The sequence below is a fragment of the Anabrus simplex genome, chromosome 1 (assembly GCF_040414725.1).
Source record: "Anabrus simplex isolate iqAnaSimp1 chromosome 1, ASM4041472v1, whole genome shotgun sequence".
In the NCBI taxonomy this organism is placed as follows: Eukaryota; Metazoa; Arthropoda; class Insecta; order Orthoptera; family Tettigoniidae; genus Anabrus; species Anabrus simplex.
Genome location: NC_090265.1, coordinates 1,054,164,155 through 1,054,183,432, shown reverse-complemented (window position 1 = coordinate 1,054,183,432; position 19,278 = coordinate 1,054,164,155). Strand labels below are relative to the sequence as shown.

Sequence of the window (19,278 nt, the reverse complement as noted above, 5' to 3'; positions counted from 1 at the left end):
TTGGTTGGCTATCACGACGCTCTTAGTTGAGTCCTGGCATTGCTTCCACTTACTTGTGCCAGGCTCCTCACTTTCATCTATCCTATCCGACCTCCCTGGATTAACTGTTGTTCTTTTCAACCCTGACAGTATTAGAGCACTCGAGGCCTAGGGAGTCTTTTATTTTCACACCCTTTGTGGCTCTTTCGTTCTTTGGCCGATACCTTCATTTTTTGAATTGTTAGATGCCTTCAATTCTTTCTCTTTGATTAGTGTTATATAGAGGATGGTTGCCTATTTGTACTTCCTCTTTAAACAATAATCACCACCACCACGTGACGTGATATATGATAAGCAGGAAGGGAAAGGGTGAAACCTGGTGCCGGCACATAGCCAACTCCTGTCAAATAGCACCAAGGGGTCTGCTCATGGCTTTCCATATCCATCCAACGGATGAATTGCCATCAACAGCATCATATGCGCTCACTCCATATGAGCACCATGGAGAGGTTTGGAATTTAATCTAGGCTTTTGGCACGCAGTTTAGTTATTAGAAATTGTATACCACCCCCCACCCCTACCCTGCTGGCCAGCATTCTGATGGTGAGCATTTTTTCTATTACACAACATAATTCATCAGTCGGAAAATAAATACAATGCAGAAATGAAGTACTCATTGCAGGATGTTAAGTTTGTGACAAGAAACTAGTATTTGTATGAATAGAATATCTTAGATATCCTTGAAGCTTTTTTTTTTACTTCAGTTCTCAGCTGTGACAATAACATCAGAAATGCTTGATTTTTAAATAGTTTTTTATGTCACTGACATAACCTATAATTCATCATTGATGTAACATTTACAGTATACTGTGTTTATGTCCACGATTTCTCAAGTGATTTTATATTAGATGTTACTTTTCAGAATTAAACATTGGCAAGACCAGCAAAGAAGAAATATGCAAGTACAGAGAAAAAATGAGTGCTGAACAAAAAGGGAAGTTGTTTAGGAGAAGAACAAACAAGAACAAACAAAAATAAAGATGTCTAGAAGGAAATGAACAGCAGCAAGCAACAAGAAGGAAGCAGATAACAGCAAGCATAGAATGAGAGTTATGGAATACAAGAAAATTGGCAAAGAATGGCCCTTTGCCTGAAGATATGAGACAGACTCCTTATAAAAATGAACAGTTCTTCAGTAAAGCAGTAAACAGAGTGAAGAAAGTCCTTTCCCATAGCCCACAGAAGAAAAACTGTCATAAAAAAATTAGCTAATAGTATGAATCTTCTTTTGCTTCCTCAACCTAGTTTGAGGAAAGAAACCAAAGTGTCATAGGCTGAAGAATTATAAAACAAGTGTATGACAGTAATATAAGATTATGTAATTGTTGTAGGCAGTGATGGAAGCAAATAAATATATATATATTATTCACAGTAATGGAAGCTTTTCAGATTTTTAATTTGGAACATCTTGACATCAAAGTAGGAAAATTTTAAATTTGCCTCCCTTTAACCACCTCGTGTTTTATATATATATCAGGAGGAGATCCTTCATTGTCCTGCTGCATATATCATGTGAACTTCGATACGTTGATTGCAGCTGTGATAATGTTCCATCCTAATTTGCCTCTTAGTAGTCAAATTATTTTAGATTCTGTTTATTTATTTAGTGTATGGCTTTACAGATACAATATATAAGTACATGATTTTGGAAAACAAACTATATCTTTATGTCCAGATTCTGTATGTAGCTTTAACATGATTTATTGTTTTGGAAATTGCAACAGATGTCCTAATATTTAAAAAAATTCAAGAAAAAGAGTTGAAAAGGAAGAGGCGTAACATTACAAACCTGGTGCTTGTATTGTGAAAGGTGATTTCGTTGTCGTCAGATATAAAGATAACTATCCAGGAATAGTTACAGATATCTGTAGAGATAAATTCTTGATGAATGTTTTACATCTTTGTCTAAGAGGTTGGTGGTGGCCAAAAGATAACGATGAAATACAGTATCCTTTCTGTCGGTTAGGTTATCAGCCCAGAGGTTGGTTGGATCCTCAAATTGCACCACCAAAGGTTATGCGGTTATAGGAAAACTGCAAAAACCAACGGCGGCATCAAAATGAGGCATACTAGGCAAGGTGAGGAGTGCGGTAGTTTGCCATTACTTTCCTCTCTGAGTCAGAATTGCAACATGACTGACGCTATGAGCAACACCTTTTATAACAATAAGATGAATGTCGTTACTCAACACCACCCATACCCCAGCAGCTTCCATATTGTCACAGCCAAGAATGAGACTAGGACTTCGGTAGAAGCTACATTCTTGCTCTAGCTTGTGCCAAGAGAGAGATGCAAAAGTATTGCATCCATCAAGAGATTGATCAGCCTTTCCTCATTAATTACAGAGGATTGTTCCAGTACAGTGGTAGATTGAGAGATGATGACGATGGTGCTTGTTGTTTAAAGGGGCCTAACATTGAAGGTCATCAGCCCAGAATGAGATGAGTTTGAAGTGTGTTATGTCAGTGACTTCCAGAAATCCCAGAGCTGTTAAATGATCTTAATATCAAAGTTATGAAGATTTTCACATGCCATTCATGTGGATTTAATTTGATAATGTTTCATCCTCATTCCTTCAGAAATGCTTGGACATTTTCTATTTCTTCATTTCTGTGTTCTGTTCTTCAATCTTTTAATCATCCATTTTTTGTCAGAATTTACTCTTGAAGCTTTTATTACTTGTTGAATGTAGGTGCTGATTTGTGCCTTTGTTGTTGCAGCTAATATATAATCTGTATTTTATTGTTGACAGAAAATAAACTGAAATTCACTTCCAAGAGTTTTAAAAATGTTCTAAGCTAAAGATGTTACTATCACTGTGCCCGAAATTTTGTAACTCCACAGATATACAAATTCGAAGTTTATAGTGGTAAATACATGTTTAAATATTCAGTAATAATATAATACTAGTCTCCCATAATCTCGGAAATTACAAATCAATGAGAGGGCATTGTATTTTCTTATTTTTGATACATGAAGTATATAAAAGTTATATCCTATAGCATAATTACAAAACACAAAGAAATTACAAATAAAGAAGTGGCTGGAAAAACATCATAAACCAATTTTAACATGTGTGAAATTTACCCTTGTTTCCTTTCTCTTCCCTTATTATCATCATCATCATCGACTTCTTCTCACACTCTCTCTTCTCTTTTGGTTGAGGATGTTGAAGGCTCTATCCTACAGTTCTTATGTTAGAATTTGCCATAAAATGAAATGCATATTGTCTCTACATGGAAATGAAACCACATCTGTCTAAATATTGGTTCACATTTTTTCCATTTTGTATCTTTTTAGGTGTCGTTACCTATCGCTTCAGCACAGTCCCCTAGCCACATGGCTGTGGCTCAACCTCCACCACTAGTCAGAGTAACTGGAGCACCAACACCTCAATCTTTGGGGTAAGTAAAATAACACAAAAAAATAATATATAAATATGCATGCAGGTACTGTGGCAAAGGTGGTGTGCACATGCACTGAGCACCAGTTTGGTGAAGCTTATTAGTGATTCACTCCCAACATTTACATTGAGGGCGTCCAGAAAACCAGGTAGAGGACAGTGGAGAAAATAATTGATAAATGTGAGTGAACCTTATAGTATGCAACCGGGCGAGTTGGCCGTGCGCGTAGAGGCGCGCGGCTGTGAGCTTGCATCCGGGAGATAGTAGGTTCGAATCCCACTATCGGCAGCCCTGAAGATGGTTTTCCGTGGTTTCCCATTTTCACACCAGGCAAATGCTGGGGCTGTACCTTAATTCCTTCCAACTCCTAGGCCATTCCTATCCCATTGTTGCCATAAGACCTATCTGTGTCGGTGCGACGTAAAGCCCCTAGCAAAAAAAAAAAAAAGTATGCAATACTCGTATTATTTCAACATTCCCACTTTTATTCGGAGTCATGCACATATTTTGTTCTTCTGTAGTATTGTATGAGGGACTGCTGGTAATAGTTCCTTCAAATAGTTTATTCACCTGTATTCAGGTAGTTGAATAAGTAACAGTCTTGTGTGAAAATCTTTGGGCCTAATTAATCCTGTGCAGACGATGGTAATTCCTGGCCGTAGGTGGTAAAAAAAAAAAAAAAAAAAAAAAAAAAAATGCAAAGTTTTGAAAAAATTAACCACATACTCTTGTTTAAGAGAATAAACCCAACTTTGAAGAGGTCTGAAAAAATAAATATTGTCTCATTTTTTTCACTGGAAGAATGACACAAGGGACACTCCATGGTATGATCAGACAATAGTTTACTTTAAGTACACATTAGTTCTCTGTATCTCTGGCTGTTAGTCTCATTTCCTGGTACGGTGTCGGGGATGAGGTGAATTTACAGTATATGACACGTTTGAACAGCTGGATGCCCTTCCTGATGTCACCTCAGATGAGGAGTTGATGAAGATGAAATGAATGATGGTGAATGAAATTGGGTAAGTAGGTGAAAGAAAACGGCTGTGGCTTATGGATCGGAACTGTCCTGGCATTTGCCTGGAAGTAAAAAATGGGAAATTAAAAAAAAACTCAGGCCAGCCGATGGTGGGGATTGAATTTACTCGTCTTCCGAATGAAGAGCTTGGTTCCATAGCCGTAGCACGGCTATGGTTGTGAATGAAATTGAGTAAATAGGAGGAAGGAAACGGCTGTGGCATACGAGTAGGAGCTGTTCCGGCATTTGCCCGGAAGCGACAATGGAAAATCACACAAGACCCTTCTCACGACAGCTAACGTAGGGTGATCGAACTCTCAAGTCTTCTGAATGAAGAGCTTGGCTCCAGAGCTGCAGCGCGTCTATTCTGCTCAGTACACATTAGTCCTCTGTTTTGAAATATATGTACTAAAAGCTACTTCCAGTGATGTTTTGGTTTCATTTTATGTCTTTGTAAAAAAGTGGAAAAATTAGTCACAGCAGTTGAAACCACGCTCCTCACAAATAACGTAAATAAATATTCTACAGGATGTGTTTATCGAAGTTTGACAGCAATATTAACTCTTGATCAATATTACAAACAAGAATAATAATCATGATTCCAGGACTGTGATTACTTATGTTCCGTCTACTCTGTCACTGTCAGTGTCTCTTGTGTGGTTTTTGCTCTCAGATGAGCAGCAGAAAGAACTTTCGTCTTCAGAGTCACATACACTTTGTATAATCCAATATTGACACTATATTGGTATTACTAACGTTTTTTTTGCGACACCATTTCACCCAAAAACCGTGAAAATACGTAGTAAGTGCCCGCACTAAAAAACTGTCACGCAACATATGTATTTCTAACTAACAGGAGAAAAAATTTGAAAGATACTGAGGGGATTTCCCTCATCAGAACAGAAGAGTTGAAGGAACAGCTTTTGCCATCTAGGAGCATATTTTGTGTGCTTCCTCGGTTTGCAAAGCCACGAAATTCAAACTGAATATATATGTTTCCTTCCTTGGAGAATGAAAAGTAGACTGGGCGAGTTGGCTTTGTGGCCAGGGGCGTGTGGCTGTGAACTTGCATTCAGGAGATAGTGGGTTCGAACCCCACTGTCGGCAGCCCTGAAGTTGGTTTTCCGTGGTTTCCCATTTTCAGACCAGGTAAATGCTGTTGCTGTACCGTAATTAAGGCCATGGCTGCTTCCTTTCCACTCCTAGGCCTACCCTATCGTTGCCATAAGACCTATCTGTGTCTGTGCAACGTTAAGCCAATATTAAAAAAATAAAAAAAAAAGGGAGAGAAAAGTAGAGCATATATATCATCGTTGCCGGGACAAAACCTATGTGTTAATATTTTTGGAGATATACTGATCCGCAGCACATACATTCTGAAGAGCGAGAATGCTTTGACCATATTCACACCATATTGCACCTTAGATGACAGAACCTTACCGGCCAAAGTTCTAAGCTAAAATATTTCACATAGGAGGTTTTGCCCCGGCAGCGACGATATGTTGTTGTTCGTGTCGTCAATCCATAGACTGGTTTGATGCAGCCTTCATGCCACCCTATCCTGTGCTAACGTTTTCATTTCTACGTAACGATTGCATCCTACATCTGCTCTAATCTGCTTGTCATATTCACACCCTGGTCTACCCCTACCGTTCTTACCACCTACATTTCCCTCAAAAACTAACTAAACAAGTCCTGGGTGTCTTAAGATGTATCCTATCAGTCTATATCTTCTTCTTGTCAAATTTAGCCAAATCAATCTTCTCTCACCAGTTTGATTCAGTATCTCTTCATTTGTGATTCGATCTATCCATCTCACCTTCAGCATTCTTTTGTAACACCACATGTCAAAAGCTTCTATTCTTCTTTCTTTCTGAGCTAGTTATCGACAATGTTTCACTTCGATACTATGCTATGCTCCAGACGAAAGTCTTCAGAAACATCTTTCTCACTGGCATATACTGAGGGCTACCATGGCTATTGGTGAAGCCCAAACCTCAAATGAGAACGATTGAAATCTAAAGCATAATTATTATAATGTAAGCATCTGACACATTGCTCCACTTACAAAACTTCAAAGCAATGAGAAGAAACGTCGCATGTATCTCTGAGAGCAAGGCATCGGAGACAGATCTTGCAGCCCTGGCTCTGCGTCCCTCTTCCCTCGACCCACCTCGCGCGGCTTTGCTGATGTATACTCGGTAGGTGCGAGGTCCGAGGGGGGGATAAATATGCTAGGCTTCGGTCTATCAGATCGCCACTGCTTACTAACAGCCATGTGTTCCTCATCGTATATACTTCCACACCTCATACTCATAGATAAGAGTGTTGACATTTCACTCCCGTAACTCCTATAGTACCTCCTTGTAGGAAGACACTGCATTGCTACCATTATAGGACTAATACAGTTTTCTTCTTATAGGTAGGTCTGCTAAAATGAAATGTAATCTTTCAGGTGTAGTATTCTCTTTTGTTGGTTGGAATCGAACCCGTGATCTTGGGTCGACACCACCACTGATCTCCCGAGGAAGCTAATAAACCAGTGAACGGTACGTACGACCACTGGTAATGCTGCAGAATTTAAAATTTATATGTAATAATAGTAATAATAATAATAATAATAATGGTGCATGGCATCTGTATAGGCTTGGTGGTAACCTAATGAGGATGAAATGAATGGCGAAGACATCATTAACACCCAGTCCCCAAGCCAGCAGAAATTACGGTACGAGGGGGTTGATTCTGAGAACTGAACTGCGGCCATCAGACCAAAGGCAAGCATTCTATGCATTTAGCCACAAAGTCGGATTTTAATTTGCTAAACCTTAGGTTTCCATCTCCACTGATCAGGTGTTGAGTGTTGACAGTAGCAGAGGCCAGGATGACAGTAGCTTCTGAAACAGCCTTGACAACGCAGCAGGCTACTCCGTTGGCTATTGGCTGCTGCTCAAAACTCTTTAAAAGACTTGACATTCACAAAACCAACCATCGAAAAGGGGTAACCTAAGTCTAGTGGTAGCCTACATGTTGGACTCAGCATATGCCACTGATCTTTCTTATTCCTATATCAGTGTTGGAAGTGAGCAAATTTCTTTTCTTAAGAAAGCTCTTCCTTGCTTTGCTAGTCTGCATTGTATGTCCTCCTTACCTCTGCCATCGTTAGTTATTTTACTATCGAAGTAACAATATTCATGTACTTCCTTTAAGACTTCATTTCCTAATCTGATATTACCTGGCATCACTTGCCTTCATTGACTGCACTCTGTTACTTTTGTTTTTGACTTTTTAATTTTTATCTGTACTCGTTACGCAAGACTCCATCCATACTATTCAGCAACTTCTCGATCTTCTGCAGTCTCAGACAAAACATCATCGGCAAATCTCAGGGTTTTGATTTCCTCTCCTTGGAATGTGATTCCCTTTCCAAATTCCTCTTTGATTTCCTATACTGCCTGTTCTATGTAAATATTGAAAAAGAGCAGGGACAAACTGCAGCCTTGCCTCACTCCTTTCGGGATTGTTGCTTCTTTTACAAAGCCCTCGATTCTTATTACTGCAGACTGATTTTTATACAGGTTGTAGATAATTCTTTGTTCTCGGTATCTGACCTCTATTACCTTCAGAATCTCAAATAACTTGGTCCAAGGTCCAATCAACATTATCGAATGCGTTTTCTAGATTTACGAATACCATGTATGTGGGCTTGTCCTTCTTAATTCGATCCTCTCAGATCAGATGTAAAGTCAGGATTGCTTCACGTGTTTCTACATTTCTTCTGAAGCCAAATTGATCTTCTCCCAACTCAGCTTCAAGTTATCTTTCCATTCTTCTGTAAACAATACGTATTGACATTTTTCAGGCATGAGATACTAAACTAATGGTGCGGTAGTTTTTGCACTTTTCAGCACCAGTTTTCTTGGGAATAAGTATAACAACATTCTGGCAAAAATCGGACGGTACTTCTCCTGTGTCTCATTCTTCTTACACATTAGATGGAATAACTTCGCCATGCTTATTTCTCCTAAGGCAGTCAGTAATTCAGAGGGAACGTCGTCATTTCCAGGTGCCTTGTTCCTATTTAGATCTCTCACAGCTCTGTCGAACTCTGTTCCAATTTGGGTCTCCCATTTCATCAGCATCAACAACCTCTTGTCCCAGAACCAAATCATCTATGTCTTTACCTTGATACAACTCTTGGATATGTTCCTGCCATCTTTGTGCTCTGTCTTCTTTCTCTAGAAGTGGTTTTCCATCTGAACTCTTTAATATTAATGCACCTCAATATCCTTTCTCTAAAGATTTCCTTGATTTTCCTTTATGCAGCATCTACCTTTCCTACAACCATACAACCTTCAACTTCCTTACACTTCTCCTTCAAACATTCTTCCTTAGCTATCTTGTACTTTCTATCCACTTCGTTCTTTAATCGCCTGTATTCTGCCCTCTTCATTTCTTGCATTCTTCTATTTTCATCATTCATCAGTCAGGTCTAACATCTCATAAGTTGTCCATTAATTCTTAGTTGATCTTTCCTTCCTTCCTTCCTAACATTTCTTCAGCTGCCCTACTGACCTCATTTATCATGACAGTCCATTCTTCCTCTATTGTGTTTCCTTCAGCCTTTTCATTTAGTCCTTGCACAATTTTTTCCTTGAAACGATCCCTCACTCTCTTTTCTTTCAACTTTTCTAGATCCCATATCCTTGCATTTCTTTTTTCAATTTCTTCAACTACATGGCATTTTGTGACCAGCAAGTTGTGGTCAGAGTCCACATCTGCTCCTGGGAAAGTTTTGCAATCCAGCACCTGATTTCTGAATCTCTGCCTAATCATAATGAAGCCTATATGACACCTTCCAGTGTATCCAGGTCTCGTCCACATATACAGTCATCGTTTGTGGTATTCGAACGAAGTATTATGAAGGACTAAATTATGATCAGTGCAGAATTCAACCAGCCAACTTCCTCTTTCATTCCTTTGTCCCAATCCAAATTCTCCTACTGTATTACCTTCTCTTCCTTAACCTACCACTGCATTCCAGTCTCCATCACAATCAGATTCTCGTCACCTTTTACATATTGTATTAAATCTTCTATCTCTTCATATATTCTTTCAATTTCTTCATCATCTGCTGAACTAGTAGGCATATAGACCTGCACTATTGTGGTGGGCATAGGTTTGGTGTCTATCTTGACAGCAATAATCCTTTCACTATGCTGGTCGTAGTAGCATACCCGCTGCCGTATTGTCTTATTCATTATTAAATCTACTCCTGCATTTCCCCCGTTTGATTTTGTGTTGATAATTCTGTAGTCCTCTGACCAAAAATCCTGTTCTTCCTGCCAATGTACTTCTCTTATACCAACTACATCTAACTTTAGTCTATGCGTCTCCCTTTTCAGATTCTCTAACCTACCAAAATGATTCAAATTTCTAACATTCCTCGCTCTGACTCGCAGAATGTCGGTATCCATCTTCCTTATAATCGCCCCCTCTCATGTAGTCCCCACGCGGAGATCCAAATGGGGGGACTATTTTACCTCTGGAATATTTTACTCTTGAGGAAGCCATCATCAGTACATCATTCATACAGAGAGAGCTGCATGTCCTCGGGAGTTAGTTACGGCTGTAGTTTCCCGTTGCTTTCAGCCGTGTAGCAGTATCAACACAGCTAAGCCATGTTGAGTATTATTGCAAGGGGATATCAGTCTGTCATCTTGACTGCCGCCCTTGCAACTTCCGAAAAGCTGCTACTTTCCTTTCGATGTCTAAGCCCAAAGGCCGGTTGGATCCTCAAATAGCACCACCAAAGGCTATGCAGTTATAGGGAAAGTGCAAAAACCAATGGCAGAGCCCAAATCTGGTGTACTAGGCAAGATGAGGAGTGAGGTAGTTTGCCATTGCTTTCCTCACTGGTCCAGAATGTGCCACTGCAGCACGACTGACCCTATGAGCAACACCTTTCATAACACTCAGGCACCATTTGTACTCCAAATGTCATTATTCAGCACCACCCATACCCCAGCAACTTCCATATTGTCACAGCCATGGATGAGACTGGGACTTCAGTGGAAGCTACACTTTGCTCTGGCCTGTGCCAAGAGACGGATACAAAAGTACTGCATCCATTAAGAAATGACAACAGGCAGACCCCTTTCGATATGTTTCCACCCGCGAAGAGTTGCAGGTATACTTCTTGAATTTTTTAACCATATTATTTCTAGTACAAATCCATACAACATGTTCAGAATCAAAGTTTAAAATTGCTGTATACATGTTATAGAAACTGACAGAGAAATGCCACCTGTGGTAATAGAATGTAATATTATGTCAAGAAAACACTTAAAAATACATCACACAAAGAAATTGAATTAAACGTTCCTTCGAACAACACTACCTGCCGAACTGTTAAAAAGTCCTTCAAAGATAGTCATGGAGACAAATGTACTCATAACTTTTCTCAAATTCTACCAATTTAAGCAGTTCATACCGCAATTAGAATGAAAGATATGATTGCTTCAATGAGAAAAAATGTTGAAGGAATGAGACGTCAAATTGAATGTGCACTCATAACTTTCCTCAGAATCAACCAATTTGAATAGTTGAGAGCTGAAACAAAAGAGCTTGATCCAATGAGTGTTCTTAGGCTAAAACAAACTCCGTACCTCAATTAGAACCAAAGATATGATTGCTTCAAAGAGACAAAACATTAAAAAATCAATAAGGCTTCAGACCTTGGAGAAGCTGTGCAGAACAAATCGTCACTTTAAAATTAGCCATAGCATATTACAAGAAACAAAACAAACCTCTTGCAATAACCTTCGTGGACTTTAAAAAAGCTTACGACTGCATCCATAGACCTTCAATGTTGAAAATTTTAAGAAATTTCAGGCTCCATCCCAAATTAATCAAATTGATAGAACTCGCCTTAACCAACACTAAATCAAAAGTCAAGTTCAGAGGGGAATTCTCTGAGCCATTCATCATAAAAACAGGCTTAAGACAAGGAGATTGCTTGTCACCACTGCTGTTCAACTGTGTCTTCTAATATATAATGAGGGAATGGTACAAGAGTAACCCAAAGAACATCCAAATTGGGAGACCCGAAGACAACATACGTTTAAATTGCCTAGGATTTACTGATGACCTTACTCTCTTGTCCAACAATATTGAGGAAACCAGACAACAAGTTATATCACTACAGGAGATAGCACAGAAAATTGGTCTTGGAATATCTTTTGAAAAGACAGTAATCATGTTTACTGACCCACCACTCATAAACAAAATTGCCATAGGAAACCAAGAAATCAAAGTTGTAGATATAGTTCCGTTTTTATGAGTTTCGACTTGACAGTTAGCCGGCAGTCAGCCGGTGGTGCCAAATTGCCACGAATACAAACAGCTGATTTACGATACACAACATGAACAGAAATGTAAATACTGGAATATAAGTCCATAATCGGTTATTCTTTGTAGCAACATACATGATTCACGTAAGATCAATAATGCACAACACATTTAGGATAAGGCTACAAGATAAAAATATGTCAATGCTCGAACAGATAAACCGTGAGAAAATTAAATTAAATTTCTACTCACCATGTAGAAGATCTCGCGTTGCTGTTAGATTCAGTTTCCCGTAACGAAGGAAATAATCCTACAAAGCGAATATACCACTCATTTCTCAGTCACTCGGCATTGTCATCGTCTGTTGAGGTTTCACTCTCGCTTGACCCTAAAGAGATAATAGTCTTCAACATAATCATCTGAACTACTTTATGCCCATTCCTTCTGGCTATCCACCACATAAACTGGGTACTGGGGCTTGTTTTGTTTCAAGAGATGCATAAGATCCCACTTCCCCATGTCATCGCGAACCGAAATATTGTGCTCCTTCAACCACTTAATCAACTCGTTCTTTCTAGCCGGCATTGTTGGTGCTTTGTCAAGAATGACTCTCTAACTCTAACATTACAAACAATTTCCCGGGCCTGGGTCCTTAGTGGAGTACCTCGTCCGAAGGGCTTTCTTTTCTTGGGAGCTTCATCCTTAAACGTAGGCGTCGACATGACAAAACATCAAATTCGCACACGGGCCTAAAATTAACTTACTATGTAACTACCGAACGAAATGTTAAACTAAGCTACTATATAAAATAGATCACCCGTAACACACTATTTACTACAATATAACGCGCTATACTATTAAAAATACTAAACAATAAATTTATAAACTCTACACTGTGAAATATAAACGAACAACAACTTAGCACAAAGACCGTGAAAAGAACTGAGCACAATACAACACACAGCTGATAGCACGTGGTTACAGTAAACAACAAATCGACAACACTGCTAACCACAACTGGAGTCTAACGCGCTCTATCGGAGCGATCGGCTGTCTATGATTGGCTGTCGATTAATTCACTTACCATCCGCCAAAAGGCAGCGCTGAAACGTCAAGTCGAAACTCATAATAACTGAACTATAAATTTAAATATCTGGGAGAAATCATAACATACAACCTCAATGAAAAGCCAGCATGGCATAACAGAATAAATAAATTGACCAGAGCACAATATGTTACCAAGAATACCTACAACAAAAAGGGCCTGTCAATAGCAACAAAATTAAAACATTACAAAACAGTCACTCAACCAGAAATAACATACGCAAGTGAAACCATCTTCAAAACAACTAACACTGCACAAATAGACAAAATACTCAAGATAGAGAGAAGAATCATTAGAACATGCATCAACAAATCATACCAAAAAGATGGACACTGGAGAGTAGCTTCTAATGAAACAGTCTACAAGGAAATAGAACCAGTAATGAGCACAATCAGGAAGAAACGCATTTCATTTTTGGACATCTAATCAGGACACAAAACCGACAAAATCAGGAAACTCACAGACAAGCAAACCAGACTGCAAACCAGAATCAACAAACAGACAATAGGAAGGGTGATATCTGATGAAGAAAGAAGGTTAAGATCAGAGAGAATGAAGAAGTACCGGGCTGACAGGAAGCTGAAAAATTATTGGTATAAAGTTGGCTAGAGTGGTCCAATGAAGGCCATAAAATGTAAATAAGGAAGGCGGAAGTTAAGTGATTTATAGTACCTGATGACAAATCTGTGCATGAATGCCTTTCAGTTAAAAAAGAAAATGAAGGAAATCACCTGGATAGAATGGCCGGACCGACTGACTTTAGTTTACATAAAAATTTTTAACATATGGATTTGTACTGTAATCAGAACATTCACAAATGCAGTCTCCGAAGTCCTTCCAGTGGAAACATACCACAGTACTACAGATGAACCGCTTTCTTGTAGTGGTCATTTTTATGGTCCCCAACTTGGCAGGTTTGATCCTGGCTCAGTCCGGTAGTATTTGAAGTTGCTCAAATACGCCAGCCTTGTGTCTGTAAATTTACTGGCACATAAAAGAACTCCTGCGGAACTAAATTTCGACACCTCTGCGTCTCCGAAAACTGTATAAGTAGTTAGCGGGCCATAAAGCAAATAACATAACTATTATTGTTATCGTGGTTTGGTGGATCAGCAGAGGTGAAAGGTGCCGGGGTGAATGGGTCTAACTACCAAAATCAAAGTTAATTTAAAACTGTAACAAGGTTATATTTTTTTCTTTTGCTCTTCCTGTCTTTTGAACACCAAGAAACAATGCAATAGGTACAACTAGCAAAAATTATTTCTAGGAAAGATAAGATTGGTGATATAAACAGAACTTGGGCTTCAAGCCCTCCCTTTACATTTTCTGAGCTCTCAGCTCACAAACACATATTTACCAAAGGGCAGAAAACCCCTGATACCTGGAGGACTTGCTCCCAACTTTTAACCTTAAGCCTTCCAGAGGCACTTTTATACACTGGAAAAGAGCTAACACGCTCTCAGTTTTTCACGCCTATTCAAGGCAATACCAGACTTTACCATTGATTGCCATCAAGGCACAACTTACATCACTGACACGGGGGTATCTTGTACCCAATCTACTGGGCCTTAGCAAGAAAAGAACAGGTTAAGTAAATGGCCCGGAATAGCAAAAAGAATGGAGGCGTATACTTGCACTCCTAAATACACATTTTAAAACCTAAAAGGCACTAGGCCGATGAAACAGGGGCTATTCCCAAACTATGGAGGTGACTCGTATAAGGAAAAAATTTGAAACATTAAGGAAAAGAAGAAAATCAGTTACCAAAACGTAGTCACCTCAAACCAATATGAAGATGGGTTACATGGTAAAGGTTTCGGACCTTTCCCGTGGGTTAAACTGCTGAGCTAGCAAGAAATAAAGATGTTAAGCGGCCATTACCTTACTGAAGAACAGCTGCCTGATGCAAGAGGCGCTTCCCACCTTCTGCTACACGTCCATACACTAGGTTAGATGTTGATGAAGTGGCCGAGAGACAAGAAAATCAGCAGTTTTTATACCCTCAGGGAAGGTTTGAGTGAGACCTTTCATGAAAAATTAAGACACACGCACAGGCTTTTATTGGGTAGCTTAAAGTTACACATCAAAATTATGAAGGACTAAATTATGATCAGTGCAGAATTCAACCAGCTGACTTCCTCTTTCATTCCTTTGTCCCAATCCAAATTCTCCTACTGTATTACCTTCTCTTCCTTAACCTACCACTGCATTCTAGTCTCCATCACAATCAGAAAGACACGATTGGTCAAAAATTAATTACAGAAATTCTGGATTGGTAAGTTCAAAACTGGCGTAAAGAAAGATTAATATTGCCAACCCACAAATGAAAGAACGAAATTTAGTGAGGACAAAAACTTACGAGTACAAAATTTCTTTAAGAAAATTCCTTCACTTCACACCAGGGTGCATGATCATAGTTTTTAGGCAATGACCTCTATGAGAGAATGTCCAAACTTCTTGATAAATAGTAAACAAAAACAAGTGGAAATTCACACAGTGACATCTTCAGAGGAAATGTTTAAGTAGGTCCAGTTTTAAGTTCAGAGTTTCTCCTGTAGAGGAGTACTTTAAGGAGGGAAAATTCGAATGTGCGGTGTAGAGGTGTACCACCCGGTACAATTATGATTATTGATATGGATTCTGCCGTTCACTGAGGTGTAAGGAGGTGCTGGGGTGAATGGGTGGACAGGGAAATGACCAGAGCATAAGTTAAACCACTAAGTTTTGAAATTTTATTTCTTTCCTTTTTTGTGATACCGGTAGATAATCTGAATATACAACAACAGTATAATTATGATGAGCTATTCGGCTCGGGTAAAAACAGCGGACTATGAGTCCAGAAATTAGGTACAATGGAGAAAATTATCGACACAATAGTTTACAAGGGATGAGCATTGTAGCTCTGAAGGTACACTATTTTACAAGAGCATATTTGCTCCACTCCCTTATATTCTAGGAGGCAGAGCTCCAAAAGGTTACTGTAGTCCAGCCTCTAAGAGGGACAAGCTTCTTACAAAATTATTTCTTACAACCTTCAAAAACGGTATTTGCCGTCCCTTCTGATAAACAGTCTGTTACACACTCGTTTGTCGATAGTTACACTTCTAAACGGACAAGTGCCCATACTAAATGGCCTTAATGTAAAATTAAAAGGTTTAAGACGATCAGCCATAAACAAAAGACTAGGAGGCGAAACACTTGCACTCCTTTTATAAAAACGCTTAAAATCCTAAATGGGCTTATGGCCCGAAGTTGCAGAGGCTAAGCCTATACTGCAAAGGGGTGACTAGATACGAAACATTTAGCACCAAATCAGTGTGAAGAATTTAGAGGTTTAGAAAATCTTAGTCACCCCATTCCAAGTTGAATGGGAATTAACAGTGGGTGAACACGCTTTGTTCCCTTAACTTGCATGTTTCCCAGCAGGGATTTGAACAAAGTCCTCAGACTTGCTGAAAATGTACATTTAAACAGTGATTTTAGAACTTTACATTAATCAAAAGGTTTGAAACCTTCCCCTCAAGTTATCTGCTAGGATCTATCACATGTTAAGAAATTTCTGCCATTACCTTAAGTAGTTGGGCCTTGCGAATGACGGCTGGCTGCCCCTGCCTCCTTATTACGCTGCACACACATTAGACCAGAGCGATAAAGATGACAGTACAGCTTTTATAGCATCTTAGAGGGGAAGATTCCAGAACTCTTGAGCTAGGCAGAATGCCTGTAAACACCCCCAATTTTAATTGGCTAGAGAAATATACACAAAATTTCTGGTTGGTAAATAACTAAGGAAGAAGGAAGCCGTAGGAGTGTTGACAACCTTAGCACATGAAAAGAAATAATCTACAAAAACTTAAGGTTTACAAACATTGAAAATTGAAAATTCCCTCAAAATTTCATTGTCCGTAATGCTGCATACAGGGGTCGGGTAGGCCGATAGTAGAGACATCTAATGGTTAAAGGTCCAAATAACTTGACATACATTAGTTCCGGATTCACCACACAGATGGCCTTCCAGAAGGCGTGCAGTTCAACGGGATGGAGAAGGTGTACTCCCGGTATTATTATTATTATTATTATTATTATTATTATTATTATTATTATTATTATTGTGGGAGAATTAAGGAAAGATAGGTATTGTGATTGTTGGGCTACAGGTCCACCACTTGAGACTCCAGTTTTTGGTAAGTTGACGAGTAGGAATCCGTGGGAGTTTCATTTTAGGGATAACACTTATGCAAATAAACAAACCAAGAATTGCACAAGATTAGACTTATTTTTATTTTTTGCTAGTGGCTTTACGTCGCACCGACACAGATAGGTCTTATGGCGACAATGGGATAGGAAAGGCTTAGGAGTTGGAAGGAAGCGGCCGTGGCCTTAATTAAGGTACAGCCCCAGCATTTGCCTGGTGTGAAAATGGGAAACCACGGAAAACCATCTTCAGGGCTGCCGATAGTGGGGCTCGAACCTACTATCTCCCGGATGCAAGCTCACAGCCGCACGCCTCTACGCGCACGGCCAACTCACCCGGTAAGATTAGACCAGTATTAATAATAATAATAATAATAATGGTGTATGGCCTTCAAAAAGGCCTGGTGCGGGTCTTTTTTTCGTAGACGGCCTATTGGGCGACCTGCATGTCTGTGAAGATGAGGGCCCTACCTAGAATGATTTCTAATGCTGAATACGTCACACACACCCAGCCTCTGAGTAATTGAAATTAACCAATTAAGGTTAAAATCCCCAACCCGGCCGGGAATCAAACCCAGGACCCTCTGAACCGAAGGCCAATATGCTGACCATTCAGCCAACGAGTCAGACCAGTATTGAATCACTCGCTAAGAAATTCCAGGAAATCTACAGACTCATACAAGACCTGTCATTGGATGAAGCAATGATCCCATATAGGGGTAGATTGCACTTTAGAACATAAAATTCATGTAAACTTGTTAGGTACATAATTCGTGTTCGAAAAGAGAAAGAGAGACAGAGAGAGTGTGCGTGTGCAGGCGTGCATCCACATATCATGATAGTATGTATGTAATATTGAGAAGCACTCTGCAGAAAGTGAAAAGTTGGCAGAAATAATTTTTTCTGTACATGAACCCTATCTTGACCTTTAGGCACCATATCTACCAAGACAATGATTATAACAGTGGTGGTATCACTGAATGCTTACTGCAAAGGAAGACAAGGGTCTGTGGCACCATAAGAGCCAATAGGGGGCTGCCAAGAAGTTTCCAAGAAGCCTTTAAGAAAAGAGAAAAAAGACTGAAAACAGGTAAGGGCATTTTTATTTGCAAAAATAATGTACTACTCCAGACATGGAAGAAGTGCAGTATGATTAGTACCCTTCATCAAACCTGTCAGCTGGTATTCGGGAGATAGTGGGTTTGAACCCCACTGTCGGTAGACCTGAAGATGGTTTCCCGTGGTTTCCCATTATCACACCAGGCAAATGCTGGGTCTGTACCTTAAAGCCACGACCGCTTCCCACTCCTAGCCCTCTCCTAACCCATTGTCGCCATAAGACCTATCTGTGTTGGTGCAACATAAAGCCAATTTTAAAAAAACTTAAAAGAGCTGATTAAAGTGGAATAAGAAAGTTGTTGTGCGACTCATAAACACCCTGTGGATGGGGTGGTAGAATAACATTCACGGTATCCCGTGCCTGTCATAAGAGGTGACTGAAAGGGGTCCTAGGGGCCCTCAACTAGGGAGTTTGGATTGGTGACCACAGGACCCATAGCAGAGTCCCAGCATTGCTTCCACTTACTTGTGCCGGGCTCCTCACTTTCACATATCCTATCCGATCTCCCGTGGTCAAGCTTGTTCTTACCGGGCGAGTTAGCTGTGCGGTCAGGGGCACGCGGCTGTGAGCTTGGATCCGGGCGATAGTGGGTTCGAATCCCACTGTCGGTAGCCCTGAAGATGGTTTTCCGTGGTTTCCCATTTTCACACCAGGCAAATGCTGGGGCTGTACCTTAATTCCTTCCAACTCCTAGGCCATTCCTATCCCATCGTTGCCATAAGACCTATCTGTGTCGCAGTGAGACGTAAAGCAAAAAAAAAAAAAAAAAAAACTTGTCCTTTTCCAACGGTATTAGGTTGTGAGGCATAGGGAGTCTTTCATTTTCACACCCTTCATGACCCTTGTCTTTCTTTGGCAGATACCTTCATTTTTCTAAGTGTCAGTCCCCTTCTGTTTTTTGTTTTTTTTGTGTTACCCCACTTGTTTCTATTTCTTTTTGCCGCGAAGTCAACCATGCCCATTGGTTTCTGGTGCTCCATGGTAATCTCTAACAAAGGTGACCTGAGTAAGGCCAGCAGTGTTCTGCTGGTATACATAGTTGAAGTAAAGG

The 19,278-nt window shown here is 39.7% G+C and overlaps 1 protein-coding gene across 5 annotated transcripts in view; it reads left to right on the top strand.

Moving 5' to 3' along the window:
• The window catches only part of LOC136857954 (uncharacterized), a 184,989-nt gene that overhangs the window by 86,113 nt on the left and 79,598 nt on the right, over positions 1 to 19,278 (top strand). For all 5 annotated transcript variants that reach the window (XM_067137087.1, XM_067137085.1, XM_067137086.2 and 2 more), the window contains one exon: positions 3,340 to 3,443. In XM_067137087.1, the coding sequence (XP_066993188.1) occupies positions 3,340 to 3,443 (104 nt within the window). The remainder of the gene's footprint in view (positions 1 to 3,339; positions 3,444 to 19,278) is intronic.